Raw genomic sequence first — 23,404 nt, 5'->3', positions numbered from 1 at the left:
TCAATCACACAAGAAAAAGTGCAGAGAAACTTTGGTCAAATGTTCCAAGTGTCCTAAGAGCTTCACTCATAATTGTTTGCTTGTTTACCACATGAAAAGACAACATGGGAATCGCGATTGGCGTGGTTTGGAGCACAAAGCTCTCGGATTCAAATGTGAACCTTGCAAAAGGTACTACAAAAGTGCGAGTGTCTTGAAACAGCATTCAAACAGGATACACAACCAAGCCAATTTGAAGCACTGCGCCCATTGCCCAAAGAGTTTCTCTTGCACTTCTGATTTGAAAAACCATCTCGCGGGGAAACACAATTTGTTGGAATTGAAAGTGGAATGTGATGAGTGCAAAAAACAATTCATTTCCAAATCTTTTCTCCGCATTCATCTAAATTCTACTCATTTAAAGGTCAAGGTAATGGAAAATTGCAAATTATGTGGAAAATCAATGCTCAGATATGGTATGACAAAACACATGCTACTTATCCACGGTGTTCAGTGAATGCTTCATTATTTATTTACATTTTTCCTGAATTGTTCTTCTCTGAAAAAGGAAATAAATTTCGCTTCGATTCTCATTACCTTGTATTGTTCGCTAAGTAGCACATTGATTAATAAAATTATGGTGTCATGGTATTCAGTTTATATTATTTTAATTTATTCCACCTTTATCGAAAGAAGGGTTTTACCAATTTTTTTTAAGGTTCTCAAATATATTCAACATGAAAATATTCTAATTACTTTTCTTCGAATTGATTATTACTATTGGACGTCAACTCGTTAACTTTCTGTCCATCAAGAGTTCGCAACAAGGCGCGCATTGACAAATATTATTTATTCAAAAGAATTTTGCTCCAAAAATGCTATGAAGTTACGTACAAATAGTTTTTCAACAAATTTTGCATTTTTCGCACAGTCAATCCACGCAATTTTAATTACCTTTCAACTCATATATGTTACCCTGGCCAAAGGCATTAAATGTATAGAAAGTTTGATCGCTAATTTACAATTGTCACAAAAATGTTTTGGCTTGCTCACATTGACTTTTTGTCTTTGCTCGGCGAGCATCGATTTTGATTCTGTAGGATCTTGCCGGCCCGTCTTTCACTGGCCCGCGCTTCCACCGCTTTCTCTGCGGCTCTCGGCGTGTCGCCATTTGGTGTCCGTTGCCGCCACCCTCGCACCTGCCACAGCACTAACAAAGAGCAAGAGTACTCGCCCCCGAAAACGAGCTACCCTCACACTCTTCCCTTTTTTCGCTGTCTCCACGTGTGTGTGTTTACTGCATTTTCGCAGCAAATGGAAATTATCCGCTCTGCCTGGGAATTGCAGCACTTGGCATTTTAATTAAAATATAGAAACGGTCTTCATTTTGACACGGTGGTGTATTAATTTAGTTAGTTGAAAAATATACCTACCTTGGAGTCGCTTGACGTCACTGCAGTTATTTTTCGGCCCTTCTGCATGCATGCGTCCTAGAAAATCGATTTGTGACTGGAGTAATGCGGTCCTACTAAATTTGTTTTTCGCAGTCATAGGATCATTGGATTTTCGAGTTGAGTCTTTAATCTTAGTTCAGCACACATGAAAAAACTGATTCGTTTTCCTCCCAAAAAGCTTTACTTTGTTCAGAGAAATGCACGACTTTCCTATTATTAAATTAATAAATATAAAATATTAATTTAATTTGCATTGAAGTGAGAATAATTTTTAAGAGTTAAATTAGGCACATTTCTTTACCAACAAAAAAATTATAAAATATGGAATCAATGCTTATGATTTGAAATAATATTTAATTTTAAATTAAACGAAATTTACCGCCGTCAACCTAATTAGATTCTCTGGTTTTTAGTAATTGCAGTTTCGTTGATTGCGAGAGGCGAGCAAAAAATAAAGAAGAGGGCCGTTCGATACCTCCATTTACCGCGCGTGAATATTTGTGTGCGAGAGCGGCTGAAGAAACTAATAAATCACAATTTGGGGCTGGCTGTACGCCTCGGCCGCGCTTCTCGTCGCTGCTGTCGGCTTGCAAGGGCGTCAAGCGCTGCCAAGGATTGTATCGCTAACCACGTTTCGCCGAGAAAGATAACCGGAAAAAGGTCCCTCAACCATATATTCTGTTAATACAATTAACAATTATTTTTACTCAAAGAGTTGAATGAGAATACATCCTGTTCTAAAGTAACTCTTTTGCTGGAAGAAAAGAAAAGATGCAATTTTAATAAAATAACATTTATATTAATTTTTGTTAGTGAAGAAGTGGAAAATATTTAATAAAAGATAAATAGTTTAAATTAAACCACGCAAGAGAGTTTTTACCTTTCCCCCTTGGGGTGCGCTTCAATCGCTCTGTTTCACCTGCAACCTTCCTTCTTTCATTCAGGTACAGGTTGTCTGGCTGAAATGTCGTTGCAAAAGGCGTTGTGCTTGATTTGCGAGCGTCCAACGGCGGACGGAGCTGTCCTCGCTGTCCACGTGGACAAGGAGAAACTGCAGGAGTGGTTTCTCAATGTCTGCGGACACGAGTTGGCCGACGAAATCCAAGACGAGGACAAAATTTGCCACTTTTGCATTTGGCACGCCGAGTGAGTTTTTAAAAGAAATTCACGGAATCTTTTTTAAATGAGGATTTTCCCAAAGGTTTCAATGGAAAATCGAAGAGATGGCGGACGAGAATTTGGTTTGGTGGAATTTGGATTTGGACGAGGCAGCAAGAGAGCTGCGGAAGAAATATTTTGGTGAATAGATAACTAACATTGTAGTTTTTAAAATTTTATTTATTCATGCATTTTCAGAGGGTAAATTGGAGCAGTGTTGGGTGCAGTTGGAGAAAATTGAGCTGCCGCAAAGGAATGACGGAGGAGAGAGACGAATCATTGAAGCTGAAATTCGGCCGGAGCAATGGAAATGCATCTACTGCAGGAAAATATATAAATATTCTTATGACATGTCTAAACATGTGAAGAAAATGCACAAGGAAGCCATCAGATGTGAAAATCAGCGTTGCGCGACTTATTTCCACTCTCTTGAAGAAAAAGAAGAGCACACAAAGAATGTACACGAGAATTCAAAGGAACGAGAAAAACTCAATTGCGGTTTTTGTGGAAAGGAATTTGAGGGACCACAAAACTACAACCAACATGTTCGCAAGGTTCACAAAGAGTTTCCCGTTAAATGCTCTCATAAGGGTTGCTTGTCATTTTTCAAAACAAAAACCGAAATGAAAACACACTTTGATTCTGCTCACGGGAAGGAAGACATGGCAAGAATGTTCGAATGCAATGATTGCGATTACAAAGCAATTCAAAAATGTAATTTGAAAAGTCACATATGTCGAAAACACTTGCTCAAATCCACGAAATGTAAAATGTGCGAAAAACTTTTCTCCGGTCAATCTGAATTGAGAACTCATGTGAAACGCTTTCATAATTTCGACTTTTGTGCTTTTTGCAAAATGGTTCTGACTGTTCATTACAAGAAATGTTATCACTTGAAAATAGCAAAGTGCAATCGCTGCAATTGCCAATTCCGATGTTTAGGTTTGTATAAATCTCACTTGAAATCTTGCAAAAATCGATGAAAAAAGACGATGTCTCTTGGAAACACACACGTTCATTTATAAATTAATTCGATAACTTTAGTCAAATGTGAATATTTATGCTTTTATCTTTTTCAATTTTCTTCATTGATTGCATTACAATTTTAACGCGGAAACGCTTTCGTGAGTTCAGAGTTTCTATAAATACAAGATTGAATTCCAATATTTAGTTGCATTTTCTTTTTTCATCTTATGTCAAAGAATGAATGAAAAGTGACCGTTTGTGAGTGGTGCGTTGGTTCCAAAATAAAAAGGCGTGGAGTGACGCGCGTCAAAAGTAGTATGCTGGCATAAATTTTGACGCGGCCATTACGTCCTCAGAATGGCCCTTGAGCCGCGATTAATTGACAGACAAATAAAAAATTGCGGTGGCTGTGAGCGAGCAGACAGCAATCATCCTCCGTGATTGGTTTTTATTTATTTGCCAGCAGGAGAGGTCTGCGAATAAATTTAAACTTCCGGCTGATTATTGCAGCGCCCGTGATGATTCATTCGGCAGAAAATTGCACGGAAATTTGCATTTTATGATGCTGGCAAAAGGTTCATTGCCATGCGGTGAACACTTTAATAAAAAATTATAGAAACTTAATAAAATAATTGTTGCAATATCCTAGCTCGTACTCGTCCGCTCGCTCCTCTTATTGCGAGCTGAACCGCGCATTCAACTCCTTCCTCCCGAGCGATTCCCCCGAGACAGATGCGCCTAACCCAATAATGCGGCTTAACCTTTCTGCTTTATAATGAGTATCGTCCGGACAATATTTTCGTCCCCTTCAGCGACCTCTTGGTCCTCCTCTAATTCCTCCAAGGGCTTATAATTTGAAGCACGAACATATTTGTTTCAAGTGCGAATAAATAAATGGGTCTGTGCAGCGCTTAATTATGATTTGCCAGCTGCGTGATCGGGGCCTCGGCGCCTGCAGAAGAGCCGCTCTTTCGACTTTCCCGACTATTATCCTGCCACTGCTTTTTCACACGTATTATATTGCCGCTCGCCTCACGAATGCCCCGAAATTAAATTGCACCCCGCAGCGAAAGACGAAGCGAATTTCAGATTTTTAGAATTTTCGGGATTCGATGATTTTTGTGACTCGATATTTTACAGCTTCAAGATTTTCTGGATCTTTTTATATTGCGCAGTAAAAGATATAAGAGCAAAATCATCAAACGCTTGAACACTTTTTGGTCTATCAAATAAGAAATTGTGAAAAATGTACATTCTTTGGCCGCATTCTCAAGATGTGTTTCCTTTCAGAGCAATTTCAAAAATTTCTCCAGTTCATTTCAAATTCCGAAGCTTCATACCACGCTTATTGTGATTACTTATCCCAACGTTTTTAAAGACACTGAAATACTACAAGAAGAATTTATTGCTCAATAAAGAGCACATTATATGCCTTGTGCATGGAGGTTGGAGGAATGGAGGGTGGTATTAATTGACAAAGAAAAACAAACAAAAATTCAAAATCAGTACAAAAATGATGTTTTATTAATCACTACAAAAAAGACAAACATATTTTACTCTCTCACGAATGAAGAGATGAATGCCCTTCACTTCGCAGCGAATCACGCCGATTTGAAAATGTGCGAGTGGCTGTGCGAAAAGAACGTCGACGCGCTGGTCCTGAATCATGATGAGCGGGGAAACACGGTTCTTCACTTCGCCGCAAAGAACAAAATGTTTGGAAAAACGCTCGTCCCTTTTTTAGTTTCCAAGGGGGTGAATGTGAATTTGAAAAACAATAACTCACACTCGGCCTTTTGCGTTGCCCTCCACACGGAAAACATCGCCGCTGCTGAGGAATTGCTCAAGGCCGGCGCAGACATGGATATCAATCTGGAGAGCGGCGACAATAACGCCCTGCACTTCTGCACTCGTAATAATAAACTGCTGAGTGCTAAATTCGTGGTGGGATTAAATAAACGGCTGATCAAGGAGGACTTCCAAGGCATCACTATCCTTCACATGGCGGCGCAAACGGCGGATTTGCAGTTTTGCAAATTTCTGGTCGAAAATGGGGCCGATGTTCATGCCAAAGACTTTCTTGGTCGTTCGGTTTTGGTTTATGTTCCGCGAAAACAAAAGGAAAAGAGAAACTACTTCCTCTCCCTGGGAGTTAGATGTTAATTAAGAGGCCTTCGTAAAAGCTGTTTATTTTTTTTCTCTTTAGGTTTGACAATAAAGAGCATTAGTTTTAAATAATATTTTCTTTTATTCTCTCTTTCATAATATGAATGCATTCAAAAATTGTTTATTCACTCGATGAACGGATCAAAAGGGGGCAACGTTTCTTGCAATATAGCAGAAATGCAAAATCAATGAACAAAATCAATCTATTGCGGTAGAGAGTTCGAAACCGTGCCGCCTGGCAGTCTTGCAGCGCGGGTTGCATAATTATAACACATGAAGTAAGTCGACGTCGACGCGTTTTGTCTAGCCTGCCAGCTATTATATCTTTTCTATTGATCAATTTTTTTCCACAATTATATGGAAACGAACTGTTTAAAATATAAAACAGTCAGTAAGAAGCTGCGCTGCGTCTAAAGATAGCGATAATTGATAAAATTTAATTATTTATGTACACTAAACACAGACAGCTTTCACTTTTGCAGGATGTCATCAGATAATACCATTGCTCCAATTATTAAAAATAAATTCGAGTGGCTTTTCATATCGATCGACGATGTTGTGACCAAAACACACGCCAAGTTAATGGCAATCTTTTTGTTCACGCTCGTCAGCAGCTGAATTAGCTGCCGTATTATAAATATACTCACCAAATTAGGAGCTCCATAATAACAACATAAAAGCGGGTGCGTGGCGCTGACCCTTTTGGATTTATTTTAATTTAACACTCCTGAGCAGGGCATTTCTATCCTCACCAAAAAACCGTCCAAAAAATTTGGAATTAAATTATCAAACTGATCCATATTATCTATTCATTAAATATATGTGAATGAAAAATTTAATTAATGCTAGCTGCTTATTTTATATATGGTTAACTTTTTTGTCCAGGTTTTTAGATAAAATGTACTCATGTCAGGGTTGAATAAAAATCGCCCCTTTTAGCGTTTCACCCTCACTTTTTTACTCCCTAAATTCTTATGATGTGACGAAAATTGTCAAGAAGAATCACAGATCACAGCTAAATTTTCTTGTGAAATAATGTCGACGCGTTTAGTCTCTATTTTGAAATTATCGTAATTATTATTGTTTTATTAATTATCCGGTTGGATGGCATTGGGAGCAAGCGTTGCGTGAATTGAAGAAACGCTCTGTGAGCAGTCCGCTTGCCGCTCCTGGGCCACCGCGTAAATCATCATCGCAGAGTGAATTAGACTCAAGAATCTCAAAAATCGGTGGATTCCCTCCACGCGCATGCGCACCGGGGAGCTGCCAATCTCTTTGTAACGATACTGTGACGTCACTCTCACTTTCTCCTGGTGCTCACTGTCACTGCTCAGTTCTAGAATTAATTTGCTCGAGTGTAGACAATTGGTCGGCCATCTTGGTTTGTTGTTTGTTGTTCATCACGGAGAACACGATTTATCCGGATTTATCGCACTTATCGCTGATTCACAACCGCGCGACCGTTGACTTTCGCAGAATTCGCTGCTCTCAATCGGATTCAAAGTGCATTGCAGACTAATTTTCTGTTTTGGAAGCGATTTTTGAGTGCTTTGAAGCACCGTCCTGCGGGCTAATCGATGCAATAAATCGGCACTTCTCATAAATCTCACCAGACGAGTCACACTTAGCAGGTATGGCTTTTGAATCAATGAAAAATATAAATTTAACTCCAGAATGTTGCAGGATTTTCTCATCAGTGGGCAATGAATTCCTCGCATGCGGATGCGGAGCAGGCGCTGCTGCTGGCAGCTGCCAATGACAATCTAAAGAAGCAGATACAAGAGCTGGAAACGCAGCTAAAAGAGGCCCGGGCGTTCGTGGAGCAGACCAACAAATTGATTTCTGTCTATGAATTGATCCACAAGCAGGACAAAGCGATCATCGACCAGCAAAATGTCCTAATTGCGGCTCGGGATGAGAAGATTGCTGCTCTTGGTATGTATCTGCCATGTCTTATTTTCTAGTTATGGAAGTGAATGGGTAAAGTTAGTAAAAGAACCTCAAAAGCATTAAGTTTTAATCTTTTTTCACTTGTATTAATTGTAATGGTGATGCAATACCTCTCAACCACCTTAAAAAGAAGAAGAGTAAATTTTTTAGAAACTATAGAAGGTAAAAACATAAATTACGGGGCATTTTTCTTCAAAGATTTCATTTTGTATGTAACCTGTAATTTTTGCGATTATATTTATGAGAAGATTGTCTCAACAGGGCGTCAAGAAGAGAAGGAGCCTAATTGTAAGCCAACCAGGAAAGGATCAGAGAAGCGAATGCTCCGAACTTTGGTGAGACTTGCCGAAAAGTTGAAGGCAAATGGTGAGAATCACTGTTTTTCCCTTGCATTTTTCGTAATTGTGCATTTTTTGCGCAGATCTTCTGACTATTTATTACACTAAGAAACTGGAGGATTGGACTGAAATGTTGAATGATGGTAAGATGTCGCACACTTTTTTTATATGTTTGTCACTTTGGTTAGGATCACGCTAGCCTGGTTTAAATCTCGAGCTTTTTGTAGTTATTTCAAATTAAATTAATTATGGACTTGAGGAATGAGAAAAAATTAAAATTAAAATATATTTATAGTGTCAGTGACTTTGTCTTTGATAGATAATGAATCAAATAATAGTATTTTTCATTAATACAAGTCGCACGAACAATACTTCCGCCATTTTGAATTAAATTATTCCTTTTAAATGTGAAAATTGGTGATATTTCCTTAAAACTATGTTTCAAATTTATTCTTGTCCTTATTTTCTGCAAGCCTTGTGTTTTCGTGCCAGTTCTTCTGAGCTGGAATGAAATTAATTCATATTATCTGTCGCTTCTTCAGAAAATAACGACACCTATGATGTGGACGGCTTGGAGGAAAGTTCAAAAGAGAAACCAAACTGTGAGGCTCCTGCTGAAAATCTGGCCACTGCTGTTGTGCTGTCGGAAGAAGCTGCTGTCCCCTCTGACGCTCCACCTAGTCCTGCAAGCGAGAAAACTGCTGAAGAGAAAGAGAAAGAGCCTGAAGCCACTGAGGAGGCTGCTTCCACAGCCAAGGAAAACATCTACGTGTTTGAGCCTCTGAATATGGAGTTGACAGCTGCTGCTGAGGAAAATCTGATCCCAAAGAACGTGGATGGTGAAGCTGCAGTCATGAATGACACGCCCGTCTCTTTGGCCGACCCTCAGTCTGCAGAAGCAGGAACTCCAGCTGGAGGAGATCAGGATGAAGCTGTCGACATTTTTGATGAAGACCTCTTCCTGCCCTACGACACGCCTGAAACCTTGTCGGCTACTGAGGAAATGGACATGCTGGCAGTTGAAATCATGGAGGCTCAAATGCAATTTAAAGGTCACTTTTTACGATCCCTTCCAATTTATTTTCATCGCTTTCTCGTGGAATGATCGATAATTGAGAGCCATATGTGATTGCCAAGTGAATTTAAGTGTCCTAATTGACACTTTACAGCATAATATACGTTGAATTAAAAATCATTAATATTGGACAGTAAACCTGATTCCAAACCCGTGGAGAGACAAACTTCTCTTGCTCAGTAGCGTACGCCCGACTTTAATTCTGATGAGACAATGCTCACCCTATTAAATATCTTGATAATGGAGGATATATTATAAATCAATTTTATTATTTTTCACCAGACGTTCTTTAGATTGCTTAAGGTTTCTTGGGATTTGTTGAATATTTTGAGCAATCATTGATTTTTTATTCAGCTCTAAATTTATTAAATAGCTGCCTGATTACATCGTATTGTTTGAAGCCTCAGCCGAAAATTCTTCAGATTTGTATTGACTTTTTTTGTATGATATGCGAAATTTAATGAATTTTGCAATCAGATCATTATAGAGCTTGGACGGGTGAATGGAGAATGCTAAATGAATGGTCAAACTATGGTTTGATATTGACACACATTCAAATTCATCAAATTTCATTTCATATTTTTTGTTATTCTCAAGTCCGCTCTGGCAAAAATTAATTTATTAATGCATATGTAAAAAATACATATCTCAAAAGATTTGAGTTGTTCCGAGTGTATGATGTTACAAAGAACAAAGGTTTGAATTTAAATTTCTCATTTTGTTAGCAGGTTGCGCTCATCAAGATGCTGTGATGAGGGAAGAGGCTGATGAACCCAATCCCAGCACCACTGGGAAAGCTAATGATAAGTTTGAAGATGGCGAGGATGATTGGATGGAATTCTCGGACGACGACTCAGTTTGCGATGTGAGCATGGCGATTGACGAAGAGGCTGCTGACGCTGAAGGTAAAATAGCATTTTTTTGTAAAATGACTGAGATTGCCCTGCTCTAAACAATAAACAATCCACAGGTGAAGAACAGGAATTGAGTGTCCATCAAGAGGCCCCTGAGAAAGAGACAGCAGACTCTCAGCAAGTCATCCCCATGGCTGAAAACAAAAGCCAATCGGCTCCACCTGCCGACGCCGACAAAGTGGCTCTCGACTTGCTGCAGGCCGAGAATGCTGGGGTGCCTGCCAAAGTCGTGGAGGATCAAGTTTCCCACGTGGTCAGCTCTGATTTTGAGTTGGCCAGTCTTTGGGACACTCACGAGGAGATTGAGACGCATTCGCTGGCACTTGAGGTTAGCTCTGGTTTCTTTTTATTTGATGATCTCTTTTTCTAAAGATTGAACTCTGGAGTGTTCTTTAATTGCATTGTTCTTTGTGTCTTTTTGTTGGGAATTAAGAATCAATTTATAGTTTTAAGTGAAAAATATCTTAAATCACTCGCTACACATTTAGTATTTGAAAATCAATGCGGCTCTAAGTAAACCTGATGTCAAGTAGATAGATGACAACAGTTGTTTTAGTATGTAATTGACAACCTTTATGTCATCAATATTTTGTTTTCAACACGCATCGAGGAATTAGTACAGTTTTAATTTATTTGCCATTAAACACAGACCATCTTGTTTACTTGTATGGAACATATTTTATCATTCAAGACAAAGTTAATTATTGTTCTTAAGAATTTGGGTGTTATTTATATAAATTCCTTGGAATGTAAATAATGCGGAAACTTGGTTACAAAATGTGACTTCTGTTTTTCTCGTCATGTATTCTGGGATTTTCTATTTTCTCACCTTATTGACGCGTGAAGGATACGACGTGAAAATAAATAATCAGGGTCGGAAAAACTTGAATTTGGGTCTATTTATTATTGTGTTTCATTGTTTTTTTCTGTAAAATAAAAATCTCAAGGCAAATAATAAATGACTTTAATGGTGTAAAGTAGATTTAACTCCGCATAATCTGAATAAATGTGTAAGTTTCTTGAAGTTAAGTCCCCAATTCATTCTACTAAGATACTATCAACAGAGCTGATAGATTATTGATTAAAATCCTGAGACGTGATCCTTTTGTGATCATGAAATACTTATTTCTTTTGACAACATTTATTAATTGACAGCTCATTTGTGACTCTGAGAATTTTGCCAAAGAAATGACGAATGATCTTGTTTTAAAATACATTATGGCAAACGATTTTAACTGTACACTATTGCCTTCAGTTGTACAAGTCCAAAAAATTAAACACCCAGAAGAGACTTGTTCCATTTACACTATGAAAAATCTTATTCACTTATATGAGAGAGATAATTTATATAACTTTTTATTTAATTTACTTAATGGTGTTTTTCCAAATAAATTTGATATGAATATTTAAGTTTTCCAAAACAAAAATGTGTTCACAGGTGCCTGCTGAAAGGGCAGCCGATGCTCCTTCCACCTTACAGAGCAGCAATGCAGAGGAAGCTGCTGAAGTCCAAAATACTGAAGAAGATGAAGAACCAGAAATGGTGCAGCCAAAGAAAGTGTTGAAGCGCAAATTAGGCGCGCTCCAACAGAAGGGCTGTCCTAAAAAGGCAAAGAAGAGCTGCAAGTTCTCTCCTGGCAAGACGGACACACCTCAGCCGATGATGAAGATTGATGACGAAGCTCCTGACGCCATGGGAAGGCCCAGGCCGAAGAAAACGGTGGGAAGGAACAAGAGGCTGCTTGACTACCCTGAGTTTGAAGTGCAGGTAGGCTCAAGGCTCAAAGTTGAGCCTTCATTAGGCATTGGACCCATTTGTACGGTTATTTGCTTCATTTCATTGAGGACAGATAAGCCGTAACTGGTATCAAGCCCAAAAATGTTAAAAATTTAGGATTATGTGATGCCTGATTAAATCACACTTGTCTTGGGGAGGGTTGTCAAAATCTTTATGTACTAAAAATCATTATATTGATCTACAATTTTTTTATATTCAAGGTTAACAAGGCACCTCAAAGCTTTCATTTATTGCACTTTTTACAAATCAATTTGTGACTTCTCTTGTTGTATAGCGGAGGAAGAAGAACAAGCAGCGCAGCCAAAGGGAGAGAATCAACAGGAGAATGAAAATGCTGGTTGGTCGTCAGCTCTGCGGTTTCACCGTCATTAACCTATAGATGAGCAACCATAGAATAATATGTTCCTCTCTCATTTAACCTTTGATACCTATTTTTTTACAAAAAGACCACGCTTAATTCCTTTGAAAGGAAACCTAAATTTTCTTGAAGTTTAACGTGTTACCTTGTACTGCGTCGTTTGCATGAATCTCGTGCTGCATTTTAAAATGCAAGATTTGTTAATTGTGCTGGACCATTAAAAATAAACTGCTCTACTCTAATGGACTGTGTTTGTACATTAATAAATTTCCTACGTAAAATTTGATGCATTCTGCCGATCCAAAGGAATTAAATCGCATTTCAAAAATCGGATCTTCAATTATTTTTCAATCTGAACAGTGCGACAAGGAAACGGATTTCTCAAATATCATTGGCTTTTCATGTATTTCATCGAGCCAAAACAGATTTCGTCTTTAAGCATATGTGTAATATTAAATCAGACTGTGATTATTGAGGCTGGCACAGGCGTGATCGCAGAGGAGCAAACGCATCGTTTCGTCTGTAATAAATAGTCGATGCTGGGATCTGCTGTGGTGTATCTACTAATTATTGGTTGCTCTTTCGTTTAAGATTAGCAGCGGAAAATAGCAATTTTTTAATTACTCGCACTAGCACACGCTACAAAATCATTCATAATGTGCTCAAAATGTTAGAATTTCAGACGGTTAATTATTATCCTCTGCTGATTAACTTAGGCATATCAAATTAAGATCTCAAATTCGTAGGATATTCTTGGCGTGGACACCTTGTTGTTCAAGGAATTTAAATATCTTAACTAATGTGAATAAAAATAAATTAAGTTCACATAAATTCAAATCACGGAATGAATTAATTTGAGCAAAAATTAAAAGTCTTATGAGTTTTCGTTTGAAAAAATTTGACTGATAGTTGCTGCTGGAAATGGGCGAGACGTTAAGGCGGTGGACCCTGAGTTAAAGGCACACGTGTGGCTCTAGCTGGCGCCCCAACTTGAGAATATTTAACCATAAATTCATCCCCTACTATCAAACAATGACATGAACGACGCACAGTTGATTTATTTATGTACTTAAATAATATAATAAAGTTTCATACTTGTGTATTTTTAATTTGTTCTAATACTAATTACTTACAAAATACATAAATAAAACTTTGTTTTATTTTGGACCTTCTCCCTTTAATGTGAGAAATAATAAAACAATATTATGTAACTCGTTGTTTTTCACTTCAGACGGGACATTAAGCCTTTTCCCCCTTGTCTTATTTTTCCTGGCATTCTGCATTTTAAATTAAAATTGGATTTTCTCTTATGCTTTGTTGTCCCGTTCAAATTCCAATTACCATCCTCACAGCCAATTGCTATCTCGGACATTCTTGCAGAATTGATCGCAGTTTTCTACTTAAAAGCCAGTAGTGTTTCGAATTATTGTCCGCCCTACACATCTCTTTTTTATTCAAACACGTGCACAAGGAGACAACTGACAAGTGAGACACACACAATGCACAAGTAATTAACGGGTGTGGATGATGAGCCTGCTCTCTCTGGACCCTGCGGTGGTGGCGGTGGCCAGCCGGCGCGCTCAAGGGAGCTGCCAGAGCCGCTGACGACCTTCAAGCTGCACACCAACTGGATCTCTACACGGCTACAATTTGTAGAGAACCAGTTTTATTTTCGTGCAGGATTGAAGGTGCTTTTTTCACTGAAGCCACTGAATTTTTCATTTCAAAAGAAACTTACTAAGGCCTTATGAAGGAAACTCTTCTTTCGATTCAATATGTTTTAGTTTTGATCTCTCCAATAAAGTAATACAGTCGAATTGATGCGATTGCTCCTCTGCGATCACGCCTGCCTGCGTAGCGTGCGTGCCAGCATGAAGATAATCGTATTCCAATTGGAAATCTGTTTCGGCTCAACGAATTACAAGAAGCCTTCCTCCCCACTGATATTTGATAAATCCCTTGCAGTGTCAACGACTACCCAATTTCGAAAAATGTTTAAGTTTATAAGTTTTTGAAATGTCAATTGACTCTTTGGATAGGCAGAATGCACAAAATCTTACAGAAAAAAACAATTTTAAGGGTAAAAACAGAAGAGCAGAGTTTATTTTAAATGATCTAGCAAATTCACAACAACAAATCTTGACAATCGTGCAGACGACGCAGTGCAAGTTCTGTTTCCTTTCAAAAGGAAGCATTATCTTTGTGTAAAGTAATAGGTATCAAAGGTTAAATGAGAGAGGAACATATTTTATGGTTGCTCATCTATAGGTTAGTGATGGTGAAACCGCAGAGCTGACAACAAACCAGCTTTTTCACTCTTCTGTTGATTCCTTCCCTTTGGCTGCGCTGCTTGTTCTTCTTCCTCCGCTATACAACAAGAGAAGTCACAAATAGATTTGTAAAAAAAGTGCAATAAATGAAAGCTTTGAGGTGTCTTATTAACCATGAATATAAAAAATTGTAGATCAATATAATGATTTTTAGTACATAAAGATTTCGACAACCCTCCCCAAGACAAGTGTGATATAATCTGACATCACAAAATCCTAAATTTTTAACATTTTTGGGCTTGATACCAGTTACGGCTTATCTGTCCTCAATGAAATGAAGCAAATAACCGTACAAATGGGTCAAATGCCTAATGAAGGCTCAACTTTGAGCCTTGAGCCTACCTGCACTTCAAACTGAGGGTAGTCAAGCAGCCTCTTGTTCCTTCCCACCGTTTTCTTCGCCCTGGGCCTTCCCATGGCGTCAGGAGCTTCGTCATCAATCTTCATCCTCGGCTGAGGTGTGTCCGTCTTGCCAGGAGAGTACTTGCAGCTCTTCTTTGCCTTTTTAGGACAGCCCTTCTGTTGGAGCGCGCCTGATTTGCGCTTCAACACTTTCCTTGGCTGCACCATTTCTGGTTCTTCATCTTCTTCAGTATTTTGGACATCAGCAGCTCCCTCTGCATTGCTGCTCTGTAAAGTGGAAGGAGCATCGGCTGCCCTTTCAGCAGGCACCTGTGAACACATCTTTGTTTTGTAAAACTAAAATATGCTTAGCAAATTTATTTGGAAAAAAAACAACATCAGGTAAATAGAATAAAAAGTAATTATAAGTTATCCCTCTCAAATTAGTGAATAAGATTTTTCAAGGTGTAAATTAAACAAGTCTCGTCTGGAAATATGTTTAATTTTTTTACTTTTACAACTCAAGGCAAGTACAGTTAAAAAATCGTTTGCCAAAATGTATTTTAAAACAAGATCTTTCATCAGTTCTTAGGCAAAATTCTCCGAGTTAAAAATGAGCCATCAATCAATAAATGTTGTCTAGAGAAAAGTATTTCATGATCATAATTAGATTTTTCTTGTCTGCGAATTTTAATCAATCATTTGTCAGCTCTGTAAACAGTATCTTTACAAACAAAAAAGCTAGAAAATTACAAATAATATATTCAGATAATGCCGAGTTAAATCTTGCCTTGAGATTTTTATTTTACGTAAGAAACATAGAGACATAAGTTTTTCCGACCATGGTTTTTTTCACATCCTATCCTGTACGCGTTAATAAGGTTTGAGAAACTAGAAAATTCCAGAATACACGATGAGAAAAACACAAGTTCATTTTGTAACCAAATTTCCGCACCATTTTTACATTCCATAGAGTTGATATAAATAACACCCTGAATCTTAAGAGCACTTCAAATTGTCTTGAATGATGATAAAATATTTTCCATGCAAGTAAGCAAGATGGTTTGTGATCAATTACAAGTAAATTAAACCTGTACTAATTCCTGAATGCACGTTGAATAAAAAATACTGTAAATAACATAACTAAACAAACAGTTGTCATCTTGTCTACTTGAAATCAGGTCTTCTAATCAGGTTTTCAAATATACTAAAATTAGACTGATTATAGATATTTTTCACTTAAAACTATAAATTGATTCTTAATTCCCAACAAAAAGACACAGAGAACAATGCAATTTAAGAACACTCCATAGTTCAATCTTTAGAAAAAGAGATCATCAAATAAAAAGAAACCAGAGCTAACCTCGAGTGCCAGCGACTGCGTCTCAATCTCCTCGTGAGTGTCCCAAAGACTGGCCAACTCTAAATCAGAGCTGACCACGTGGGAAACTTGACCCTCCACGATTTTGGCAGGCACCCCAGCATTCTCGGCCTGCAGCAAGTCGAGAGCCACTTTGTCGGCGTCGGCAGGTGGAGCCGATTGGCTTTTGTTTTCAACCATGGGGATGACTTGCTGAGAATCTGCTGTCTCTTTCTCTGGGGCCTCTTGATGGACACTCGATGCCTGTTCTTCACCTGTGGTGTGTTTATTGTTTAGAGCAGGGCAAGCTCAGTCATTTTACAGACGCTAATATACCTTCAGTGTCAGCAGCCTCTTCGTCAATCGCCATGCTCACATCGCAAACTGAGTCGTCGTCCGAGAGTTCCATCCAATCATCCTCGCCATCTTCAAACTCGCCATTAGCTTTTCTAGTGGTGCTGGGATTGGGTTCTTCAGCCTCTTCCTGCACCGCAGCATCTTGATGAGCGCAACCTGCTAACATATTATAAGAAATTTAAATTCAAACTTTATATAGTTCTTTGTAAAAATACACACTTTGAACAACCTCAATTATTTGTGATGTGCATTTTTATTATATTTATTTATAAATTAATTTTGGCACATATAGAACTAGGAGCAAACTAGATAAATGTGTGTCAACAAGTTTAAACATTAAATTGCTTTTAGAATTAAACCATAAAATTGGTTTTTACCTGTGGTAGAATCGCCAGCTTCGACAGGCTTCGATTGAGCCTCCTCCATTTCAACCGCCAGCATGTCCATTTCCTCATTGTCAGTAGCCGACAAGGTTTCAGGCGTGTCGTAGGGCAGGACAAGGTCTTCATCAAAAATGTCGACAGCTTTATCCTGATCTCCTCCAGCTGGAGGAGTTCCAGCTTCTGCATACTGAGGGTCGGCAAAAGGGACGGGCGTGTCATTCATGACCGTAGCTTCACCATCCACGTCCTTTGGGATCAGATTTTCCTCAGCAGCAGCCTTCAACTCCGAATTCAGAGGCTCAAACACGTAGATGTTTTTCTCGGCTGTGGAAGCAGCTTCCTCAGTGGCTTCAGGCTCTTTCTCTTTCTCTTCAGCAGTTTTCTCGCTCTCAGGACTAGGTGGAGCGTCAGAGGGGGGAGCAGCTTCCTCCGACAGCACAACAGCAGTGGCCAGATTTTCAGCAGGAGCCTTTGGTTTCTCTTTTGAACTTTCCTCCAAGCCGTCCACATCATAGGTGTCGTTATTTTCTGAAGAAGTGGCAGATAATATGAATTAATTTCATTCCAGCTCAGAAAAACTAGCACAAAAACACAAGGCTTGCAGAAAAAGGGGACAAGAATAAATTTTTAACATAGTTATAAGGAAATATCACCAATTTTCACATTTAAAAGGAATAATTTGATTCAAAATGGCGGAAGTATTGTTCGTGCGACATATATTAATGAAAAATATTATTTGATTCATTAACTATCAAAGACAAAGTCACAGACACTATAAATATATTAATTTTAATTTTTTCTCATTCCTCAAGTCTATAATTAATTTAATTTGAAATAACTACAAAAAGCTCGAGATTTAAATCAGGCTAGCGTGATCCTAACCAAAGTGACAAACATATAAAAAAGTGTGCGACATCTTACCATCATTCAACAACTCAGTCCACTCCTCCAGCTTCTTAGTGTAATAAATGGTCAGAAGATCTGCGCAAAAAACGCACAATTTATGAAAATGCAAGGGAAAAACAGTGATTCTCACCATTTGCCTTCAACTTTTCGGCAAGTCTCACCAAAGTTTGGAGCATTCGCTTCTCTGATCCTTTCCTGGTTGGCTTACAATTAGGCTTCTTCACTTCTTGACGCCCTGTTGAGACAATCTTCTCATAAATATTATCTCAAAAATTACAGGTTACATACAAAATGAAATCTTTGGAGAAAAAAGCCCCGTAATTTAAGTTTTTTACCTTCTATGGTTTCTAAAAATTTACCCATCTACTTTTTAAGGTGGTTCAGAGGTATTGTATATAATATAAATAAAAAAAGATTAAAACTTAATGCTTTTGAGGTTCTTTTACTAACTTTACCCATTCACTCCCATAACTAGAAAATAAGACATGGCAGATACATACCAAGAGCAGCAATCTTCTCATCCCGAGCCGCAATTAGGACATTTTGCTGGTCCATGATCGCTTTGTCCTGCTTGTGGATCAATTCATAGACAGAAATCAATTCGTTGGTCTGCTCCACGAACGCCCGGGCCTCTTTTAGCTGCGTTTCCAGCTCTTGAATCTGCTTCTTTAGATTGTCATTGGCAGCTACCAGCAGCAGCGCCTGCTTCGCATCCGCATGCGAGGAATTCATTGTCCACTTGATGAGAAAATCCTGCAACATTCTGGAGTGAAATTTATATTTTGCATTGATTCAAAAGCCATACCTGCTGTGTGTGACTCGTCTGGTGAGATTTATGAGAAGTGCCGATTTATTGCATCGATTAGCCAGCAGGACGGTGCTTCAAAGCACTCAAAAATCGCTTCAAAAACAGATAATTAGTCTGCTATGCACTTTGAATCCGATTGAGAGCAGCGAATTATGTGAAAGTCAACGGTCGTGCGGTTGTGAATCAGCGATAAGTCCGATAAATCCGGATAAATCGTGATCTGCGTGATGAACAACAAACAAACCAAGATGGCCGACCGATTGCCTACATTACATTTGAGCAAATTATCTAATTCTAGAACTGAGCAGTGACAGTGAGCACCAGGAGAAAGTGAGAGTGACGACACAGTATCGTTACAAAGAGATTGGCAGCTCCCCGGTGCGCATGCGCGCATGCGCGTGGAGGGAATCCACCGATTTTTAAGATTCTTGAGTGTAATTCGCTCTGCGATGATGATTTACGCGGTGGCCGAGGAGCGGCAAGCGGAGTAAGCGGACTGCTCTCAGAGCGTTTATTCAATTCACGCAACGCTCACTCCCTATGCCATCCAACCGGATAATTACTGAAACAATAATTACGATAATTTCCAAATAGAGACTAAACGCGTAGAAATTATTTCACATAAAAATTTAGCTGTGATCTGTGATTCTTCTTGACAATTTTCGTCACATCATAAGAATTTGGGGAGTAAAAAAGTGGGGGTGAAACCTTTAAAACGCCACAAGGGCGATTTTTATTCAACCCTGACATGAGTACATTTTATCTAAAGACCTGAACAAAAAAGTTATCCATACGCCGATTGGATATATTGTTTATAAAATAAGCAGCTAGCATTAATTAAATTTTTCATTCATATATTTTTAATGAATAGATATGGATCAGTCTGATCATTTAATTCCAAATTTTTCGACGGTTTTTTGGTGAGGATAAAGATGCCGTGCTCAGGAGTGTTAAATTAAAATAAATCCAAAAGGGTCAGCGCAACGCACCCGCTTAATATTTTGATGGAGCTCCTAATTTGGTGAGTATATAATAATACGGCAGCTAATTCAGCTGCTGACGAGCGTGAAAAAGAAGATTGCCATTAGCTTGGCGTTTGTTTTGGTCACAACATCAATCAATCGATATGAAAAGCCGCTCGAATTTCTATTTAATAAATTGGAGCAATGGTATAATCTGATGACGTCCTGCAAAAGAAAAAGCTGTTTGTGTTTAGTGTATATAAATAATTATTAAATTATCATTATCGCTATATTGAGACGCAGCGCAGCTTCTTTCTGACTGTATTATATTTTTAACAGTTCATTTCAATACAATTGTGGAAAAAATAGATCAATATAAAAGATGTATAATAGCTGGCAGGCTAGACACATCGCGTCGATGTCGAGTTACTTCATGTGGTGAAATAGTTAATGTTATAATCATGCAAGCCGCGCCGCAAGACTGCCAGAGGCGGCACGGTTTCGAACTCTCTACCGCAATAGATTGATTTTTTCAATTGATTTTGCATTTCTTCTATATTGCAAGAAACGTTGTCCCCTTTTGATCCGTTCATCGAGTGAATAAACAATTTTTGAATGCATTAATATTATTGAAGAGAGAATAAAAGAAAATATTATTGAAAACTAATGCGCTTTAATGTCAAACCTAATGAGAAAATAAATAAAAAGCTTACGAAGGCTTCTTAATTAACATCTGACTCCCAGGGAGAGGAAGTAGTTTCTCTTTTCCTTTTGTTTTCGCGGAACATAAACCAAAACCGAACGACCAAGAAAGTCTTTGGCATGAACATCGGCCCCATTTTCGACCAGAAATTTGCAAAACTGCAAATCCGCCGTTTGCGCCGCCACGTGAAGGATAGTGATGCCTTGAAAGTCCTCCTTGATCAGCTGTTTATTTAATCCAACCACGAATTTGGCACTCAGCAGTTTATTATTACGAGTGCAGAAGTGCAGGGCGTTAGTGTCGCCGCTCTCCAGATTGATATCCATGTCTGCGCCGGCCTTCAGCAATTCCTCAGCAGCGGCGATGTTTTCCGTGTGGAGGGCAACGCAAAAGGCCGAGTGTGAGTTATTGTTTTTCAAATTCACATTCACCCCCTTGGAAACGAAAAAAGGGACGAGCGATTTTCCAAACATTTTGTTCTTTGCGGCGAAGTGAAGAACCGTGTTTCCCCGCTCATCATGATTCAGGGCCAGCGCGTCGACGTTCTTTTCGCACAGCCACTCGCACATTTTCAAATCGGCGTGATTCGCTGCGAAGTGAAGGGCATTCAAGTCTTCATCCGCGAGTGAAAAAATTATTTCTGGGTCCTTCGAGAACACGAATTTAACGCCTTCTAAATTGTTCTCCAGTATGCAGGCGTGGAAAATGTTCATGTTGTAGTTTCGCGCGTAGAAATCGGCGCCATATTTCAGCATTTCCTGTGCCACGTCAAAATATTGGTTTCTCAAAGCGTAATTCAAAGGAAAGCAGTAATATTTGTCGTGCTTGTTGATGTCAAGCCCCAAATAGAAAAAATATTGAACTAGTTGAGTTCCGTGCTTCGCATTGAGGCCGACGTGATGCAAAACTGAGGTTTCACGTTCTCCATTCAAAGAATCCACTGGGACGCCGTTTTCCACGAGCCATTGGCACATCTCTAGATCAGCATCCTCCGCCGCTATGTGAAGTGCGTCTCGCCCTTTCGCGTCTTTGCCTCTAATCAGTGTTTCATCTAATTCGTGAAGGAATTTCACGCAATTCAGCTTGTTAACTAATACGCAATTCAGCAAAAAATTGTGGCCCTTTATGTGCAGAGAAGCGCCGAGTCTCAGCAACTCGCGAGCAATGTCAATATTTTCCGCTGCAAGAGCAGAATCCAAAGGCACAGATCCGAACTCTGATTTTTCATTCAACTTGAGCTTCTTTGACACGAAAAACCGAACTAATTCTATTCCGTGGTTTTTATTTAACGGAGCGCGGTGCAAGGCAGTCCCAAAAATGCTCGTTGACGCTACGTCAATGCCCTCGGCGATGATCCACTTGCAGGCACTCAGGTCGGCGAACTGGGCTGCCAGGTGGAGGGCGTTTCTCTTAACTGAATCAACCTCCTTAATTAAATTCGGGTTCCACTCGTGAATTATCTGAGCGACGTCAGATCTATTTTGAGTTATAAAAAAATGCAAGAGATTTTTGTTTTCCTCTTCTCGCAGTTCGAGCAGCACCTGCGCCACCCTGAAGTTTCCCTTCCTTACTGCGTAGAAAATGGCTTCCTCTCCGTCCTCGTCCTTTTCCTTCACGTCTAGTTTCTCTTGGTTTGCGAAGTGCCAGACGATTTCGACTCCGTTCTCCTTGTTCAAGGCCGCGAAGTGAAGAGGCGTCAAGCCGAATTTTGTCCGTGCCTCAGCACTTTCTCCACTTTTCAGGATTGCGAGGCAGCTTTCCAGGTTCTCATCCCTGGCTGCGAGCATCAGAAGGGTCAGGTCTTCAGTTGTCTTTTCGATGAAGCGGCTTGTGTCCGGCACGCTCATGAACGAGTTCATTTTCTTCACAAAATGGTTTCTACATTACAAAATTTATTCTAAATTAAATAATCTTAAGTTATATACCTTCCGCTAAATAACTTTCCTCTTATTCTGCGTCTATATCCAATAAGAGATGAGTGGAAATTAACACATTATTTCAGAAGAGGCAGATCTTTGCCGTCGTTTTAGAAAATGTTGTTTAAATATATAATATTTGTCCGATTTGCTCTTTGTACTGTAAACATGTTTGCGTATGAAAGGTGTAAATATTTTCATATTAAACTAGGAACGGTGCATAAATTAAATAAATTCAAGAAATTTGAATATTTTGGCGCCTTCTCGCCACTACTTTCCTAATCTGCATTTAACCTGTATCGCCAGGTGGCAGTGCAAAGGTGTGCGACAAGCATTGAACCCTTACTGCACCTTAAGCCTCGCACGACAGCAGTCGCAACACATCTCTCTCCGGCTAGGATGAGATTAGGCGCGAGAAAATTCCATAAAAACTATATGTATATTTCTTATAAGACCCGCACTACGGGGTAAGTGTCATAATTGTTTGTATTTCGAATGTGATATTTTCATTGTTATAATTGTTTTATTGAATTGAGGTTTAATTATTAATGTAATTTCACAGTCTTGATTACTAATACTTCAGCCACGAGACTTTAAAGTGGAATGATACTGGGCAACAATTGAAAATTATTTAAATTGTTGGATGCCTTAAACAATTGACAGATAAAAAATTTGTTCAACGAATTTGCAATAGTAAAAAATGACCTTTCAAAAGTAAAAATTCAAATTTTGCCAATTTTCTCCAAAATTTGCAGTGCTTGAACATATTTTCTTGGCATATTCCGATTCCTCTCGTCGAGATCTGTCCAACGGTGTATGCCACTTATTGGGGAAACTCTTGGTTTTGAAATTAAATCGGATTTCAAGTAAGGAGACAGCCATTACCATTTGAAAAGCACGCTAACTTTCCAGCCAATTTGCTCAAAAAATTACAGCGCTCCTTAGGTCAATTTAGGCTTTAACTGAATCCTAAGGGACGAGTTTATGCATTGGCAACAAGCATTTTCCAGGCTTTTCCAGTATCATTCCTCTTTAATAAAAGACGCTCACTACCAAAAGACGCATTATTTCAGTCACGGCTCCAAGTACCCACAATATAATAATAAGATTCTCAAAATAATATCTATAAATCAGACAAAAACACCATAAATGTGGCGCTGATGTCTCTATAAAGGTGAAAG

General features: G+C 38.8%; 4 protein-coding genes across 5 annotated transcripts; 2 read left to right on the top strand and 2 right to left on the bottom strand.

The window, feature by feature from the left end:
• Positions 1-5,132: 5,132 nt before the first annotated feature.
• On the top strand, positions 5,133-5,720 carry LOC135943733 (putative ankyrin repeat protein RF_0381). The gene has a single exon (XM_065490395.1). It carries the CDS (start codon positions 5,133-5,135, stop codon positions 5,718-5,720), a length of 588 nt encoding a protein of 195 aa, XP_065346467.1.
• A 2,421-nt stretch (positions 5,721-8,141) lies between these two features.
• LOC135943732 (retinitis pigmentosa 1-like 1 protein) lies at positions 8,142-12,392 on the top strand. Its single transcript, XM_065490394.1, has 6 exons — positions 8,142-8,154; positions 8,554-9,063; positions 9,815-9,991; positions 10,057-10,328; positions 11,439-11,768; positions 12,073-12,392. Exons 1-6 carry the CDS (start codon positions 8,142-8,144, stop codon positions 12,175-12,177), a joined length of 1,407 nt encoding a protein of 468 aa, XP_065346466.1. The 3' UTR covers positions 12,178-12,392.
• A 1,825-nt stretch (positions 12,393-14,217) lies between these two features.
• On the bottom strand, positions 14,218-18,884 carry LOC135942785 (retinitis pigmentosa 1-like 1 protein). 2 transcript variants are annotated; one of them, XM_065489094.1, is made up of 9 exons: positions 18,640-18,884; positions 18,335-18,587; positions 17,965-18,069; positions 17,850-17,909; positions 16,923-17,456; positions 16,525-16,704; positions 16,192-16,463; positions 14,829-15,158; positions 14,218-14,523 (listed from the first exon to the last, which is right to left on the bottom strand). In XM_065489094.1, the coding sequence occupies exons 2-9, from the start codon at positions 18,564-18,566 to the stop codon at positions 14,419-14,421; spliced, it is 1,818 nt and encodes a 605-aa protein (XP_065345166.1). In that variant the 5' UTR covers positions 18,567-18,587; positions 18,640-18,884; the 3' UTR covers positions 14,218-14,418. The 2 variants fall into 2 exon arrangements, with proteins under 2 accessions (XP_065345166.1, XP_065345167.1); XM_065489095.1 differs by having other exon boundaries at positions 16,525-16,701.
• A 1,446-nt stretch (positions 18,885-20,330) lies between these two features.
• Positions 20,331-22,166, bottom strand: LOC135943731 (putative ankyrin repeat protein RF_0381). The gene has a single exon (XM_065490392.1). The coding sequence runs from the start codon at positions 22,164-22,166 to the stop codon at positions 20,331-20,333; it is 1,836 nt and encodes a 611-aa protein (XP_065346464.1).
• Positions 22,167-23,404: the final 1,238 nt, after the last annotated feature.

The sequence above is a fragment of the Cloeon dipterum genome, chromosome 4 (genome assembly GCF_949628265.1).
Source record: "Cloeon dipterum chromosome 4, ieCloDipt1.1, whole genome shotgun sequence".
Lineage (NCBI taxonomy): Eukaryota > Metazoa > Arthropoda > Insecta > Ephemeroptera > Baetidae > Cloeon > Cloeon dipterum.
The sequence above is the reverse complement of the archived record's forward strand: the minus strand, read 5'-3'. Positions and strand labels throughout refer to the sequence as shown.

Excerpts from the sequence above, each read along its gene's own strand:
- LOC135943732 (XM_065490394.1), top strand. Across the intron at positions 9,992-10,056 it reads AGAGGCTGCTGACGCTGAAG|GTGAAGAACAGGAATTGAGT; the intron begins GTAAAATAGCAT and ends AACAATCCACAG. Across the intron at positions 11,769-12,072 it reads ACCCTGAGTTTGAAGTGCAG|CGGAGGAAGAAGAACAAGCA; the intron begins GTAGGCTCAAGG and ends CTTGTTGTATAG.
- LOC135942785 (XM_065489094.1), bottom strand. The coding sequence starts at position 18,566 with ATGAATTCCTCGCATGCGGATGCGAAGCAGGCGCTGCTGCTGGTAGCT. Across the intron at positions 17,457-17,849 it reads GACTGAGTTGTTGAATGATG|AAAATAACGACACCTATGAT; the intron begins GTAAGATGTCGC and ends CCACTTCTTCAG. Across the intron at positions 16,705-16,922 it reads AGCTGGCGATTCTACCACAG|CAGGTTGCGCTCATCAAGAT; the intron begins GTAAAAACCAAT and ends ATAATATGTTAG.
- LOC135943733 (XM_065490395.1), top strand. The coding sequence starts at position 5,133 with ATGAATGCCCTTCACTTCGCAGCGAATCACGCCGATTTGAAAATGTGC.
- LOC135943731 (XM_065490392.1), bottom strand. The coding sequence starts at position 22,166 with ATGAACTCGTTCATGAGCGTGCCGGACACAAGCCGCTTCATCGAAAAG.